The 16,413-nt window shown below is 37.7% G+C and overlaps 1 protein-coding gene across 6 annotated transcripts in view; it reads right to left on the bottom strand.

Annotated features, from left to right (window-relative positions):
• Nucleotides 1–16,413, bottom strand: part of COL12A1 (collagen type XII alpha 1 chain) — a 136,307-nt gene that overhangs the window by 61,954 nt on the left and 57,940 nt on the right. For all 6 annotated transcript variants that reach the window (XM_087915230.1, XM_087915248.1, XM_087915232.1 and 3 more), the window contains 13 exons: nt 16,166–16,308; nt 14,653–14,782; nt 12,363–12,508; nt 11,998–12,127; nt 10,837–10,976; nt 9,837–9,966; nt 8,173–8,312; nt 6,851–6,983; nt 6,729–6,755; nt 5,768–5,910; nt 4,419–4,548; nt 1,600–1,739; nt 957–1,086 (listed from right to left, as the gene is read on the bottom strand). In XM_087915230.1, coding sequence (XP_087771356.1) covers nt 957–1,086; nt 1,600–1,739; nt 4,419–4,548; nt 5,768–5,910; nt 6,729–6,755; nt 6,851–6,983; nt 8,173–8,312; nt 9,837–9,966; nt 10,837–10,976; nt 11,998–12,127; nt 12,363–12,508; nt 14,653–14,782; nt 16,166–16,308 — 1,662 coding nt within the window. The remainder of the gene's footprint in view (nt 1–956; nt 1,087–1,599; nt 1,740–4,418; nt 4,549–5,767; nt 5,911–6,728; nt 6,756–6,850; nt 6,984–8,172; nt 8,313–9,836; nt 9,967–10,836; nt 10,977–11,997; nt 12,128–12,362; nt 12,509–14,652; nt 14,783–16,165; nt 16,309–16,413) is intronic.

Here is a 16,413-nt window from a genome sequence, read left to right as displayed (position 1 = left end):
AGAGTCCATCATTAAAACAACCTGGATTCATTAACTAACAAACTGGTTTTAAATGTGTTTTGCCATGGAGCTAAGCCAAAAATAAGCAAGCCACTTTCAGGTTTAGAATTATATAGGAAATGGGCTAATTATATAGGATTATATAGGAAACAGGCTAAACAAAACCTTACTAATTTAAGTTACCTTACTAAGTCAATGATTTGTACTATAGCAGGATGAAGTACGGTAAGCTTAAGCCCTTTACAATCAGCAAGCTACCTAATTCTATCTTAATTGTGGCCCAAAGTCCCAACATTTGATGAAGGGGGGGGGGTAACCTCAATTTTACAGGTACTTTTTTCAAGAGGCACCTGGATTTTGGGGGGAGGGGGTTGAAGATGTTTCACTTCTCATCCAAGAAGTTTCTTCAGCTCTGACTGGATGGTGGGGAATGGAAGGATTTATACTCCCTGCACACAGCTGGTTATTTGCATTCTACTTAGCAAGTCGTTGAGGCCACTTGGAGGTTTATCTGTGTCAAGAGTCACCTGAGTAATGCAAATGGGTGTGGAGCCTTTTTGGAACTGTTGAAAGGACTGGGTTGTAGACTAGAGATGGATGATGTTATATCCTTCCCCCTCTACGCCAGTCTATGACACAGTCCTTTCAACAGTTCCAAGAAGGCTCCATACCCATTTGCATTACTCAAATGACCCTGACGACACAGATAAACACCAGGTAGTCTCAATGACTCACTAAAAGAATGCAGATGACCAGCTGTCTGCAAGGAGTGTGATCCTGCCCATTCCTCACCATCCAGTAAGAGCTGAAGAAGCTTCTTAGATGAGAAGCGAAACATCTCCAAAGAAAAAAAAACAAAGTCCAGTTGCCTCTTGAAAAAAAGGGGACAACCCAAAGGGGACAACCATGACCTGGATGACAGAGAATCTCCATAGACACTCCTCAGTTCTACTTACGTGTTTTCCCTGTATCGGATACCCGGCCTCCATCGCCTTCTGAGTAAACAGGAACAACGGTTACTTTGTATGGGGTGTCCGACTGGAGATTCTTTAGAACAGCATAGTTTGTATTCCCAGGCAAAGTTACCTGTCAAAGTTTAAAACAGGGCAGGTAATTGGATATTTCATGATGTTCTCATACTACTTTTCCTCGTAATATAAAAGATGACCTTCATGTTCATTAAAGTTCTCTTATTTTATTGATGTATTTAGTTATTGTGTTTTAATGACTTCCATAATCTCTTGCACTTGGCGCAATTGAATGGAGCTGAGTGTTTACTGGCTGGATGCTCTTCCTGTTGCCAATGCAGTTTGCAGCAGATAATTACTTATTATGCCCAGAAAGGGAAATATCTGCTGTTGCCTAGGATCAAACTCATAGCCTCCTGATGATGAGGCGAAAGCATCACTTCTAGACCACTGTACCAGTCCTCCTCCTCCTTCTTGTTTTATCCAAATCTAAAATCCTGGGGAAATTTGTCATCAGTGGTAAGTGCTCCATAAGCAGGCTCCCCAAATTCAGCAGGACATCATTTTGAACAGCCTCCAAGTGTGTGCACAGAAACTACACAGGTACAAAATATGCATACAAAACAATTACCATTTCCTCTGTTCCTCCTGCCACCGGTTTATAATACACCTTGTACTGACGGGGATTTCCTTCAGCGTGATCCCATCGGACGTTCAACGTGCTAGTGGTTGGATCATAAACTCTAAGATTCCTTACAGTATTGAGAGGTTCTGAAGTGATATAAAAGTATATAAAAAAAGAGAGAAACATTCATATAATGCATATTTAGATATGCATTAATATAAATTAAAGTTGTATACCTTAAATGTGAAGCATGTTAAAATTGTGAGAGGGGTGGCTATATAAATTGACACAACAAAGTAAATTGACATAACAAAGTGCTGTCCTAGTTGTGTAAAGTGGCATAAAACCGAGACTGGACTCACCATCATGTCCACTTCAACTGTTCATTTTTAAATGCATTGCATGGACAACCTAATCTTACATTTTTCTTTAATCTAAAGGAAAATATGAGAACCTTCTAAAAATGCTGCTTCTTGGAATACAATTATCTGCTATTGCTTTGCTGCTGTTCCTGCTTTATTTCTGAAGTTTAAGGAGGGCTGAGGAACTTCACTATTCAATAGCCGTCCAGCTGTAGTACTGATGGTATAACTAAGCTCTCATGTTCCTGAAGCCTCAGAAATAGAATGACATAATCTTTCATCATCTCACTACACAGCTATTCAGAAAAATAAACCTCTGCAAAAGAAAGAAAAAATAAAAACCAAAGTAATAAAGATGCTTCCCTACCATTAATCACACAATGGTTATTAAACTATTCTCATCCTTGTGGGGTTAAATGTACCTACCCATTACAGCTATTAAGTAAAAGTTAAGTAAATGCACTGTAATTCCTCCTAATAAAACACATTTGGGCAATGAGTTTAAATACATTTAACTGTGATATATTTTCCTCTCTCATTCAAATCAAATATAGTTGTGAAACAGTTAATGAAGATCACAATTTTAAGGAATAAATGGGGAGGCACAGGAATCACATTTCCAGGATTTAGAACTTTAATATATGTGTGTTAATATTTAATGATGACCTTTTAAGGATCAAGCTGTAGAATATCAACACAAAGGGTTTTTCCAAACAATGAAATGAAAGTAGACTTTATCTTTATGCCTTCAACAGCCTTTTTTGGTGGGGGCAATACTCTGCTGACTACATAGATTTGATGCAGTATTTTTCCAAACTGCATTCCAGCACCAGAGAGAACTCTAGAGCCTGGAAACAACTGAATTGCAGTGGACAGAAATGGATGGAAAGGGGAAAAAGAGAGAAGTTCATTAAAAGGCCATGTATAATTGAGGTGAAGCCATCCAGCTTTTTTGTTATTTCTCAGAGTGAAATAAAACACCACCTCAGTCTGATTTGGCCCCAGGGAACAGGAGCCCTATCTTGGGGAAAGAAAGCTGGATCCTACACAATAACTGTGCAAGAATTGTACACTTATCATTCAATAAAACAGTCTTCTGGAAGAAATAAACTTACATCAGCTTCTCCCTCCCACTCTCACTCACGTATTACATACCATTTAAAGACATGAAAGCTATAGAAAGAAAATCTAAGTCAGGGGTCTCCAAACTTGGCAACTTTAAGACTTGTGGACTTCAACTCACAGAATTCTCCAGCCAGCTGAGCTGCTGAAACAATTCAGGCCTACACTGGGTGTTTGCAAATCTATTTTGCTGTCCTTCTGAAGGACCCTGCTAAGACTTAAAGGCGAGTCCTAGCTGGATCCTACAGGCAATCAGATGAAAAGTTTGGCAAAAGCTTTGCAAAGACCCAGCACCTGCCATTTTGTTGCACAAATCTCCAGTCTGCTAAACTTTTGGAGATGTTTTATTTATTTTTTTCCCGCAGTTCAAAGGGAAAAAGCTGTTGAAAGATTTTCTCTCCTTGCTTGCTTGGTTCTTGTACTTTTCTGCCTGGAGTCAGGATATGGTTTTTAAAAGGGACAGAGATTGGAGACCAAAGTCAGGGAGTTGAAGCTTAGCATATAATGGAGCAATCGACAAGTCGATCCTTCCCAGTGTTTTCTGTTTTGCTTATTGAAGAAATGTGGGTTTCTGGGGAAGGGAGGAGGTTAAGCAAAAGATTTTAGAAAGCTCCTCCAGAAGCTGCTGCCTTTACATGGCCTCCCAAAGCCTAACAACAGTCAGGATAAGTTTACATCCTCCCAAAAGTCAGCTGTTGGGGGCAGAAAGATCTGAAAGGCTAGAAAACGGGTCCTTTTTTTGGCTCAGAAAGGCAGGGACAGAATTAGGAAAGCCAGTGCACCGAGCATGTTCCTTCCCCATTGTTTCTCACTGTGCAAGGGCTGGCATGGGAGGCATATCCAAGGCATGGGAAGGAGAACATGGGGTGCCTTCGGGTGGGGGAAGCCTTGGGAGGCCTGAGGCAGGTGGGCTAGTGCCTGCACTAGGGCTCCTAAGATCTCCCGCACCCCTGAGCTCCACTCTACAACCCGTGCATTTGTTTAACAAATGCAGCAGAGAGACAAGGATGGTTGGTATTTGAGGCAGCTCATTTTTCATTTGTTGCGACTTCCAACCCTAATGGGCAGGCTCCAGGATGGCCATAATTCGAGGACTACCTGTACTGACTCGAAATAAATCCTACTTTGAATCCTATTGTGGACACAAAAACACCAAGGCAACAAATTGAACAGAAAAGTTTTTTAGAAGTTGATAATGTGGCTTTTTTTAAAAAAAGTAAAATGACGGAGGGTCATATGACAATGAACTCCAAAACCTGCCAACTTTCCTAAATCATTTTAAAATCGCCTTTGTGATTCTGTTTCAGTGAAAAACAAAATGCTCAGGATGGTTTCACTTACTGGTCTTGCCCTTTCCTGATATTTGTCCTCCATCCCCTTCTGCGTAAATCGAAGAAACCGTAATGCGGTAAGGGGTATCAGGCCGCAGCTTCTGAAGCACAATACTGTTCTTGTTTCCTCCAACTGTGGACTTGAATACAATGGAATGGCATGAAAAACAGCAAGGTGACCAACTAAACAGAGTTTAGTCTGAAAAAGAAGCATGTCTTCTTGCATGTATCCAGATTCAGGTTTCTAGCTCAGAACGACAGTACTGCAACTATAACTTTTATAACTTGTTAGGTGGACATTTTTAATTGTCTGCCATGTCATTTGTCAGGCACAAGAATGACAAGACATCACTCAATGCAAGGGTTTTTAAAAATAGAACATTGGTTTTATTTCTGCATATTGGTTAGAAAATACAAACATGGGAATGGCTCATGTGGCTGATTAATTAAAAGCTATAAAATGCCTACAGCATCCTGGCGTAGGCATTTGTAGGGAAAGGGGGAAGAAATGGACAAACTATAGCATGACCTCACAGTGCAAAACCTCGGACTTTATGCACATGAATCCAAAGTCGTATCATCACATACTTGCCATTTTTTTCAACATCCCAGTTCGTAGCAATAGCAATAGCACTTAGTTACCACTTCACAGTGCTTTTACAGCCCTTCCTAAGCGGTTTACAAGAGTCAGCCTATTTCCCCCAATAATCTGGGTCCTCATTTTACCCACCTCAGAAGTATGGAAGGCTGAGTCAGCCTTGAGCCTGGTAGGATTCGAATTGCCAAATTGCAGTCAGCTGGCAGTCAGCAGAAGTAGCCTGAAGTACTGCACTCTAACCACTGCACCACCATGGCTCATAACTGACTCACTGATCCCAGGGTCTTTGTTCAGCTTTTATTATGGACAGTAGGACAGACAATATGATAGGAAATTTCAGCAAAATCCAATCACGAGGACATGCAGCAAAATTAACTGTATATGGTTATGACACTTCACAATCAACATCCAACTATATGTGTTTTTCTCTATGGATGAGCTTAGTCTACCTTAGAAAGCTTGCATTGTTTGAAGCACAGCTAGAAGTGTTATCCTACAACTTTTCTCTCCCTCTCACTCAAGTAAAATTCTACACCAATGTTTTTGTTTATCTAACAATCAATATTTCTTCATTGTAATGTAGGAATTAAGCTCATTTGACTTGATTATGCAGAATATTAAAACTTATAATGTTAAAAGTATAAAAAAGAAAAAAAGGTCTGTTAGACCTAATCTAACACACTGAACAGAGCACTTTTTCTTTAAAAAAATCCCTTTTTTAAAAAAATCAGTGAATGCTTTCCCTCTGGAAAATTAATTACCGAAAGTTCAGCACCATCGCCCGTAGCAGGTCGGTAATTGATCCTGTAGCGTTGTACCCGTCCAATGGCAGGATCCCACTTGACAGTCAAGCTATTAGATGTTGCATTGTATACCTGGAGATTCCGTGGGGGACTCGTTGGTACTGGAATGAAATTATTAAAAGAGTTGCTGAGCAGAATCTTGCAAAAAATAAATGTGCAATATAATCATTCTACACTATCATATGAAAACTAGGTACTCATGTCTGAGAAAAATATTTTTAATATTTTAAATTAAATTGGTTTTTTATTTAAAATCAAACATAACTGTCTAAAATTTGGAATTTAAATAATTGCATCTTCACCAACATATACCAAATATATTTTAAAGAACTGTATCTTTACCAATGTACGCCAAGTAATATTAGTAAGATACTACTATGCCATACTGCACTGGGGAACCAAATGACAGATATGCAACTTACCAACTATGTGACTCTAGGTCAGCAACTAACTCTTAATCTAATCTATTTCATATAATTCCTATAAGGATAAAATGAAGTGCATGTGAAGAGAATTTCATATGAATGCATGAAGGAGGTTAGGATAGGTGCATATTACTTTCCCATTAATATAACAAATGGTAAGAAAAAGTCAAGGTGAAAAGCTTTGGACAAGATCCATGATGCACACTATTCAGTATTCACAGCATGAGAGAACTAGGGTGGAAACATAGTATTCATTGCTTGCATCACAACCTTTTAGCTTCAGCTCATGCCTTCTAAAAATATGCTATCATTCAGTGATGCCTCAAGATGCTCATTGAGCATGTAAGATAAATGACTGAAGGGATTTTTTAAATATATATACACCACGTGTATGTGTGCATAATTTTTTTTCCAGGGATATCTATTTGCTATCTTTCCTATTCTTTCTTCTAGTCCTAATTTGCAACATGCTAGTCATGAAGTGAAGTACCTACCTGGTGTTGTTATAGGCACAAGGGGCACTGTAAAGAAAAATACAACAGAGATTGAGCGGGTATGAAACCTGTGCCCTTTAGTCATCCCGAATTATTAATTAAGGTATTTCAAAATTGCATACATGTACGTTCACTGCCAATCAGTTCATCACTCTCTGATTCATCAGGATAAATTGCAGTAACTGAGATGTCATACAATGTGTCTGGGATTAGATTTTCAAAAAGTTGCGTATTTTCATCACCATTTAGAATCATCTTCAAAAATTATGAAGAAAAAAGAAGAAGAAAAATAGAAGTTATATATCATGGAATTAATGTATCAATCAGGAACATTTTTAATATGGTAAAGTATATCCTATAAGATATTCAACTGTTAGCCTTTCTCAAGGCACTAGAGAACCTGGTTGTTTCTCCAGGCATTCTCATTAGGTGAGTTCATGAGTTCTATTGTTACTGATGAGTTTTTCAGTAAGAGATGTTATTGTTTATCTTTGGGTGCCAGCGCTTATATGTGGTGGGTTTTCAAACTACCTGGAGTGAAACTGTCTTCCTCCCCTCCCCTCTCTCAATCACACTCACACACACAGACATTCACACGTATATAGTTTTACATATCCAGTCCATTCATCTTCAACAGGTACCATCAATTCTGAATATCTATCTACCTATCATCTTTCTGAACCACCCATCTCCCTCAAAGAAGGGACCACTCCAAAAATACATCATAAACCATCATCTTCAATAAACAGATGCCACCAAGTCAATCAGCATTGGCCTTTACCTCTTTATGAATAATGGTATTATTCAAAAGGGTGAAATAAGGAACAGACCCTAAATTACAGATCAAGATCAAAGAGAGATTCAAGATGAGCCTAATAATTACTGCCCTGAAATCAGGATCGAATTATTGCAGCCTCACATATTGGAGAAAGGAGGAAGAAAAATTAAGTTTCTTGAAATTCCTTAGTACAAATACATTCTCCACCATTCTGACAAACTTGAATTAACTTTAAGGGTCAACCTTAGGGGGCTGATGGGCACCTCTAGAATTTTGAAAACGTATTAAAAATTCTCTCAGAAATGACTGCAGTGGAGATTGGTTATTTATAAAATAGTTACCATCACAAGACATCTTCTTACCAGAAGAGGTAAGATAGCTTCCAATAATCTTCTCTAGATGAGGCTGGAGGCTGATACTTTTTTTTTTGCACAACAGGTTCCCATCTGTTTATCTTTCAGTTAAATATATTTTAAAATCAGGTTTAGGAGGGAGCCTTATATAGTAGTAGCCAAGAAAATATCCATAGACACATAGGCATATTGATAAGGGCATCTCAGACTTTAATTACGAGTAAATGTAACTGCTTAAATTTCATATAATCACTGGATTAACATTTCCACACTTGTTGAATTTACTCATTTTCAAGAATCTAAAAATTCCTACCTCCTGTTTGTCAGGTTCACCATAAGGCCCCCACATTATTCTGTAGAGAGCTACATCAGGTGCTCCATGATCCCAAGTACCTCTGAAACTAGTTGTGGTTACTTGATCTGTTCTCAAATTGAGCGGTGCTGGTACAGGTACTGTAAAGTGGAAAAGAAAGAGAAAAAGTCTATGCATATAAATTAAATGACTAGATAACAGAAATTTACTGTATAAGACCTTTTTGTTCTGTGTGTAACAACATGGGAATATACACAATAATTTCTCCACTTAAAACAATCTTCACTTTTTCTAAAGCTTCACATATATCAAATGTTGCTATGGCTAATATTTACATATGGCAAGTTCAGGCCCATGAATGCTGAGAAAGACTCAACAAGTCAAGTTTCAAAACTCTGTTTCAATGCTTTTTAGAAAGGGAAAAGCTTCCTCCCCTGGAGACAATGGATGCCCCCAACCCCACCTGAGCCACCACAGGTGCCCCCAACATGAGTTATGTTGAGGTGACCATGCTTACCCTGGTCACACCCATCCCAGTCATGTCCACCTAGCCCCCCCTGAGGTCAAACACAACCCTGATGCAGCCCTCAGTGAAATCAATTTTGACGCTCCTGATCTACATGTTAACTCAGACAACATAAACCACACATCATCTCCACAAAACCACATCCCCAATTTTCTATGACTTTCATAATTTTATTATCAAATAAAGTTTACCTTGGAAATAGCAGTGGAAACACATGCTCAGCTCAAAGAGACTGGGGCCCTAAAGAGTTCTGATTATGCAAACTCCATAGTCAGGATTCCCATGTGGTGACAAGAAACAACAATATTGCCCTAGACAGCTTCCAAACACAACTTAAGGTACCAGTGTTGCCCAACTTTCCTTAAAAATATTGAGAGAATACATAAACTGAGCAATATATTTGGGGCTACCCTTGAAAATGACTTGAAAGCAGAAGTTACTAACAGGGCAAAGTGTAATTTCAAGGTAAAACTAACACACATTGAAATATCACATTGCTTGTGATATGGAACACACAGCCTTAAAAGAAAATCTGCCAATTAACCCAGTGGATTAATCAATGTGGTAGCCAGATCACACAAACAAGAGCAAAAGAAGGAATGCAAAGAGAACAATTTCTTTCGTAGAATTTTTTTTTTTTTTGCTTGTGGTGGCAATGCAAACCCATATGCAGGAAAAAAAAAAGAAATGAAATGAAAAGAGCAGAAAGCAGGTACTGAGAAAAAAAAAAAGCCCTGACTTTGGATGATCATGGACAGTTATTAGCCATGCCGAGATCTCTTAATGATGCACTTCAAATTGTGAGTAAACTTTATGGTACCATGGCGTTTGAAAGGCTATAGCTGCTTCAAAGACCATTATGGTTTGTATCTGGATACACTGTATTTCAAGCAGATTCTTTGTTAGCAAACATATCAGCCAAGCAACAAATGAGCCCCTTGATGGAAATATCATCAAAGCACTGATACTCATACACAAAGGTATGCAAATGCAACACACAACTCTAGCTATCTATTTTAGCTAGTACAGCTACAACGTTCTAATGTATTTCCAGCAGAACCATCTATAGAATCATTATTTCAGGCCACACCCCGTATGAAAATCTGAAGAAGCCCATTAAGCAACAGCATAGACTTACAGGTGGTGGCTTCTGCTGCTACTGGCACAGACAGCCCTTCGTCATATTCTGCTGCAAGTTCTACATGGTAGAGTGTTTTTGAAGAAAGATCAGGAAGAGGCGTGCTGGTTTGAGATGGATCCACTTTTATCTGCATAAACAAATAAGCCAGATTTCTTTCTTAACACTTATTTTTCCAAAGCAGTAGGAAGTTTATTATTAATAATATATTAATAACAATTCCTGGATATAACTATGCAATATATTTATTTTCAAACAAACTACGCTATCAGATGTTAAACTCCATATATTATCTGGGATTTGTTTCAAACACTGAAAGAACAAAATTCCACACTTCTCCAATATGTGGCACTTTCTTTATTTAATCTGTTTGAGAAATGCAACGATACTGCTATTTGTAGCTGTTCAAACTGGTATTCCGATATGTCGAGTGAGCACCACATTCATTCAAATCCTAGGTTGACTCAGGGGCTTCAAAATGCTACGGCTCTCACAATAAATTTCCATGTGTCGTCATGCACATGAGAAAAAAATCACATTATGTGAATATCATAAATCACAATGAATTTAATTTGTTGCCTGAGAACCCCATTTCCATTGCACCAAGATATGGCAAATCAACTTTTCCCAGTGGTTATTCTCCCTTTTTATATTACATTTTCTAAATGACGGAATCAGAATAAAACTAAAGGTTGTCTATTTTTTTATACAGCCTGATTTTCCATCTCTATGCTAATGTTCCCATTTTTAAAATGTTACCTTGAAAGTGCCCTCTTTTTTTGCTATGCAGTTTTATGTCTCATCCAATTAAGATTTCCATTTTGCTTATAATAATAAGATCCTACTCATCATATAGTATAATCACAGTATATTTAAAGCCAAAGAAAGTAAAATCATTTGAACTTTACAGATCGCACTCTTCGGCTCCTATTTACTTCTTAACAATACTTATAAAATGATCCTGATTAAATATTTAATGTATTTTCACACACAGATTTACCTCTTTTATTTCATCTTCTTCAGCTGCTTTATATTTCACTATGTAATTACGAACTTTTCCTGGAGCATGATCCCAACTGACTTTCATACTGCTGTGAGTGATATCACTTAGCCTTAATCTTTTTGCTCCGCTTAAAGGTACTGAAAAACAAATATAGTATTGTCCAAGTTCTTAGATAATATTCCTCTAAATAAATAAATAAATAGATAGATAAATAGCTTACATATAGCCAACCTATCCTATGTCAGATATCTAGATGACATCTTCACCATAATAAGGAAGGATCAATTAGAGAACACCCTAACACTAATTAGAGAAATCCCTAAGACTGCTCCCACCCACAGATACAGGCAAAACACCAGAATATAAACTGAGAGCAAACCCCACTCCTTACTAGCATTGATGGTGTTACCTAGTTAGGGTAATGGAACGTCTGCAAGAACACACGCACACTCAGAGAGCACCAAAGGACCCCTCATTTCAACCCTGAGTTACAAATATTCTCCTTTGCTGACAACCTATCCTACTCTGAATTTAATTTAATTATTAAATTAATACACCATCAGTTATTAATTTATTAATTATTTTTGAGTTTAAAAACTGTTGTGCAGAACTGCAGATGAAGACAAAGTTTTTGAAGATAGTATCCCCACTGTTACCATTCAAATAGGTAATGTTATATATAATAAGGCAATTATCTTTCCATTTTCTGAGGAAAATACTTCTCAAAATCTATGCTATCCATGAAAAATAGCTATACTTGTTACTAGAAAAAGAATTCCAATGGTTGATGTTCAAGCTTAACATCGATGCTTTCGAAATACTCCATGCATCACTATCTTTTCACAAAAAGTTACTTAACCCTTTGAAAGTGTTTAAGTCACCAAATAATAATCCATGTTGGCTGAAATATCTAGGAAGTGCAATCCTATCAGAGCAATGGGACACTTTGTGGTAAGTGCTTACAACTGGCAGTAATTTACACTGCAGATATATGTAAAAGGGAGTTTGAAAATAATTTTTCAATCTAATAAGGTGTAAACTTTCATGAGCTCCTTCTGATTTTTGGCTATCATGGACTAACACAGCTGTCCACTTATAGGATCTCACAAATCACTAAGGCAACAGACAAAATATTTTGAAAAATGGTATTATTCCTACATGTGACTTCCTGAGTAGTGAGTGGATCACTAGTGAGGTCACCAAAAGTTGAATGAACTGTTAAAGTATACTCAGTATTTGGAATCAAGTCAACCAGCTGTACATCAGTCACTGATGCTCCAACCCGCATCTAGAAGAAATAAATATTTTAAAAAGTTTTCTTAGAAAACATTTATTGCCCAGAGTTACTTTGAGGTAAGATGGGCAGCTTGTAAGTTTTATAAATAAGTAAATACATTTACAGTTTCCTGACTTTACACCTGTTCATGCATTTGATTTTATACTATAAGCCAAATTATATCTCACTGTTTGGGTATATAGGAGCAAATATAAATATCTTCTCTCTCTCTCGAGCTAGTTGTTACCTCTTTTTCAGTTGCTGGTATGGTGGCATTGACAGGTTCATATAATAACACATAGCCAGTTGCTCCTTTTACAGGTTCCCATCGCACACGCATCGTCCTTGAAGTGACATCATAAGCATTCAAGTTTCTCACTGCTGGGACTGGCACTGTGAAAAACATAAATATTCACTTCAGCTACTCACTCTACATACTTATTTCCCCCTTTATCTCCCAAACATTGGTCATTTCACTTCTTTCTGGTTTGTTGAAGTTGTTGGAGCTTTTATTTACTGTACTGGGATAATGAAGGATTGCAACATGGTGACCAACCAATTCAAACCCAGTCACATTCATTGACCCATGCAGACTTGCTAAAGTTTGTGAAAACAAGATAGATGTTAAATAACCTGAAGCTTCTAATGTAGAGATTACCAATTTTCTTGTGACCAGCAGGATTTTTTTAAAAAAAAAAAAGCTTCAAAAGGCTTTTCTTTGGTCTCATGCCTAGTAACACCACGATGTCATTGGAGTGGGCAGAGCCGATTTTGTTTAGCCCGCCTTAGAAGGTGCTAACACATCCATTTCATCCTGTAACCCTCAAACTTTCCAACTACAAAAATAAATAAATATAAATACAGATTTAAATTGTTGGTGCTACCTAATCAAATGGTCTGGAAACCACAAACAAAAAATCCATGCAGGGAAAGAGGAAGATTGAGTAGCTTCATGGTGGCCAGGCAGCAGAATCCAGATGACTCATCCTTCCTCTGGCATAGGGCCAGTGAGACGTTTCTAATTTGGTAGATAACCATTGCATAGGTCCCTAGTAAAAAAATATAACACTCCTTTGGGAATAATTTATCAAACTGAATATTCCATGCCTGCTTAGGGATCAGGATGATAAATAATGGTCAAAAACAAAACCTATAAACAGTCAATTTTATTAAGCAATTGCTTCATGTGACTGACTCTTATTTTTATGTAATTTTTAAAAGTCATTCTCTGTTCTATAGTCTGAGCACCAATAGGCAAATGCTTTTTGCTTAATATGTCACAGATATTAGGATTCCAATACTTTTTGTTTTAAATCCTGGACTCCTTTTAACTAAGACAATGGACATGTTAGGAGGTTATGATTTTTTTTTAAAAGGGCATGTGGCTTATTTATGGTTTATGTATCTTCATGTGTTCTTTCATTCAATTTACTGTATATGAGCCACCCAAAGTGCAGCACATCTCTAGGCAATTAACATCTGCTTGAAAGCCACAAACATTTCAAAGCAAACACTAATGCGTATCACATCTGAGGCCACTCACATGTCTATCTACTCCCTCTCTCCCGAACGTTGACTGGAACCAGCTTCAGACGAAAGAGGAGAACCACTGCAAGTCTGTGCCGCATAAATCCCAACCCCCTGACCTGCTCTAGATGGAACCAGGATTAATGGTATCAACAGCCACTGAGAGATAGAGGGACCACCAAACATGCCGGAGGTAACTCTTAAGCGCCACTTCAGTACTGTGTCCAAATCTGGAACTAGATCCTGATCCATCTCTGTCTCTCTGCATTCAGTGAGGGCAGCTGAAACTTCCCTAGGTCTGAGAAGTTCCACAAGCAATATAGCCAGTGCCAAGAAACTCGAATAGGAGAACTACTACATAGCAGGGAAGGTGTTGCAGTAGCAACAGTCCCATCTGACCCCTAGAATTTCACAAAAATGATTTCTGATGACTATCCAGAATTATCCTTCTGAAAGCCACCAGTTTCCCAGGTGACTATGGACATTCCATCAACTCTGCCTTGGGGATGGAACAAGTGCAACACTTGAAACACTGAACAAATTCCTGAAACATCTCAACTTCTCACCCCCATCGGTCATATCCAGGTCTCTTGGGACAGGATTCAGAGGACTGCAATGTGAAACTTTTACATACCAGCTTCAATAATCATCGATAGAGATTCTCAATCATCCCGGTCATGGTTGTCCCAAAGGTGCTTTTTCCAAAAAGGCAACTGGACTTCCTTCATTTTTTCCTTTGAAAACGTTTGCTTCTCATTCAAGAAGCTGAAACTGAAGAAGCTTTTTGGATGAGAATGAAAACATTTTCAAAGGGAAAAACAACAAGAAAGTCCAGTTGCCTTTTGGCAAAAGTACCTTTGGGCCAGGTTCAATATCCTTCACCACCAATCTCCTAAGGTCAGTCACTCACCAAACAGAAAGTAAAGGAAGTTTGCCACACGTTTTATTAATATTATTTGCATGCACCAACAATTATTCAAAATGTCTATTATTTTGGAATGTTCACTTACATGTTGTTTCGGTCCCTTTTAATGGTTCACTATTAGTGCCTTCTACTATAGAAAATACATTCACAACATATTCTGTTTCAGGCTTGAGGCCAGTGAGAACAGTAGTGGTCTCTGAACGACTTACAAAGACCTGAATAAAAATAAATAAAACAATAGCACATGTAATTGTACATATTTCATAAATAAAATATATATAGTTATTATCTTGGTTCAGGTACTAAATAATTTAAAATAGAACTTAAGTTGTCCCTGTACCAGATGTAATAGTATATATCTGATGCCAAAAGCTATAGAATATGAATTATTTGGAAAATTAGGAAGTGTAACTCTTAACCCACTTCGGTAAGTTTCACTACATCAAGACTGAAATCTATTTGGAATATGCAATCACAGAAGACAGTCTCTATGTGAGAATGTAAGGGCTGTTTTAAATACATACTACATTGAGAAACCAGCCAACTGTGGCTCTAAAAACAGAAATATGAATATATATGTACACACATATGTATTTATAAAATTGCAACATATAAAAGAATAGTAATAGATATTATATCATAAACATATATATGAAAATAGGAAAGGGAAACAGATAACAATCACATGCAGTAAAAGCTCTATATACTATATACTTCTCTTCAGCTACAGAGTTTTCCCTTCCTCCCCTCCCCCTCTTGGGCTTCTTCTGATCATGTCTATTATTTGCTAATGGTTAAAAATGCTCCTAAGTATTCTGGATGTCTGGATGTAATGGCATCCAGAGAATTATGGTAGGATGAAAGCTGCCTGGTTGCCACATGGAAGTTATTGTTTTTATATAATCAATTCCTGCAATAGCCAGAAGATCAACTTAAGCACAACCAAGCTATAGGGAAAATAAGCATTAAATGAATGCCTATAACTAATCAATCCCTTCTGTTTAATACCAATCCTTACTTGATTGGACTGGTTAAACAATACAATGCGAGGACTCTGCTCCAAAGGAGACATCCATTGTTATTGTTATTTGTATTGAGTAATGCTAATGCGGGCCCAGGAATTCTGGGAGTTGAAGTCCACAGGTCCTAAAGGTGCCATAGCTGCCTACCCCTTTTATAAAATACAGAGTGTCTCTTCTTCCTGCATCCAATCCAGACTAGCAGTCCCAGACATTCTGAACAAGTATCAATAAGGTATCACTAATGCCTTTCTCTGTTTTATTTGGTACTACGTAACAAGGAAACATTTTGCTCAAGTACTTTGAGGATAGTTTTAAAACGTATCCAGCAGCCACCAATGCATGCATATATTCGCCATAAGTTTTAGTCAGAAACAATAGATCTGTTTCCATTTAATCCTACTCTGGTGCTTAAAATTCTATTTGTTGATTAATGTGAAATGCACACATATGAATAAACTGTAGTGACTGATGAGCAAGCCTTTATTTCAAAATTTAAGGATCTAATCTAAGCAAACTAGCTTCCATCCCCCCCAAATAAGAAATAAAATAATAAAATAATCTGTCTCCAAATCTGACCTCCTGTGGTGTCCCTCCTCGGGCAGGATAATATTCAACTCTGTATCTATCCACACTCTCAGTGGGTGCAGTCCAAGACACCCTAAATGAAAGAGGGGTCACTTCAGAAGTAACTAGATTGGTGGGTGGCAGAGACAAATCACCTGTTGGGAGAAGAAACAAATGGAATTTAGGTTAAGGAAGTCTTGATGAGAAGATTTGCCAGGGATTAATCACAATCAAAGCAACAAAATACAATATATAAAGAA

The sequence above is a fragment of the Pseudonaja textilis genome, chromosome 1, assembly GCF_049901715.1.
Source record: "Pseudonaja textilis isolate UNSWEBS1 chromosome 1, rPseTex1.2, whole genome shotgun sequence".
Taxonomy (NCBI): Eukaryota; Metazoa; Chordata; class Lepidosauria; order Squamata; family Elapidae; genus Pseudonaja; species Pseudonaja textilis.
The sequence above is the reverse complement of the archived record's forward strand: the minus strand, read 5'-3'. Positions and strand labels throughout refer to the sequence as shown.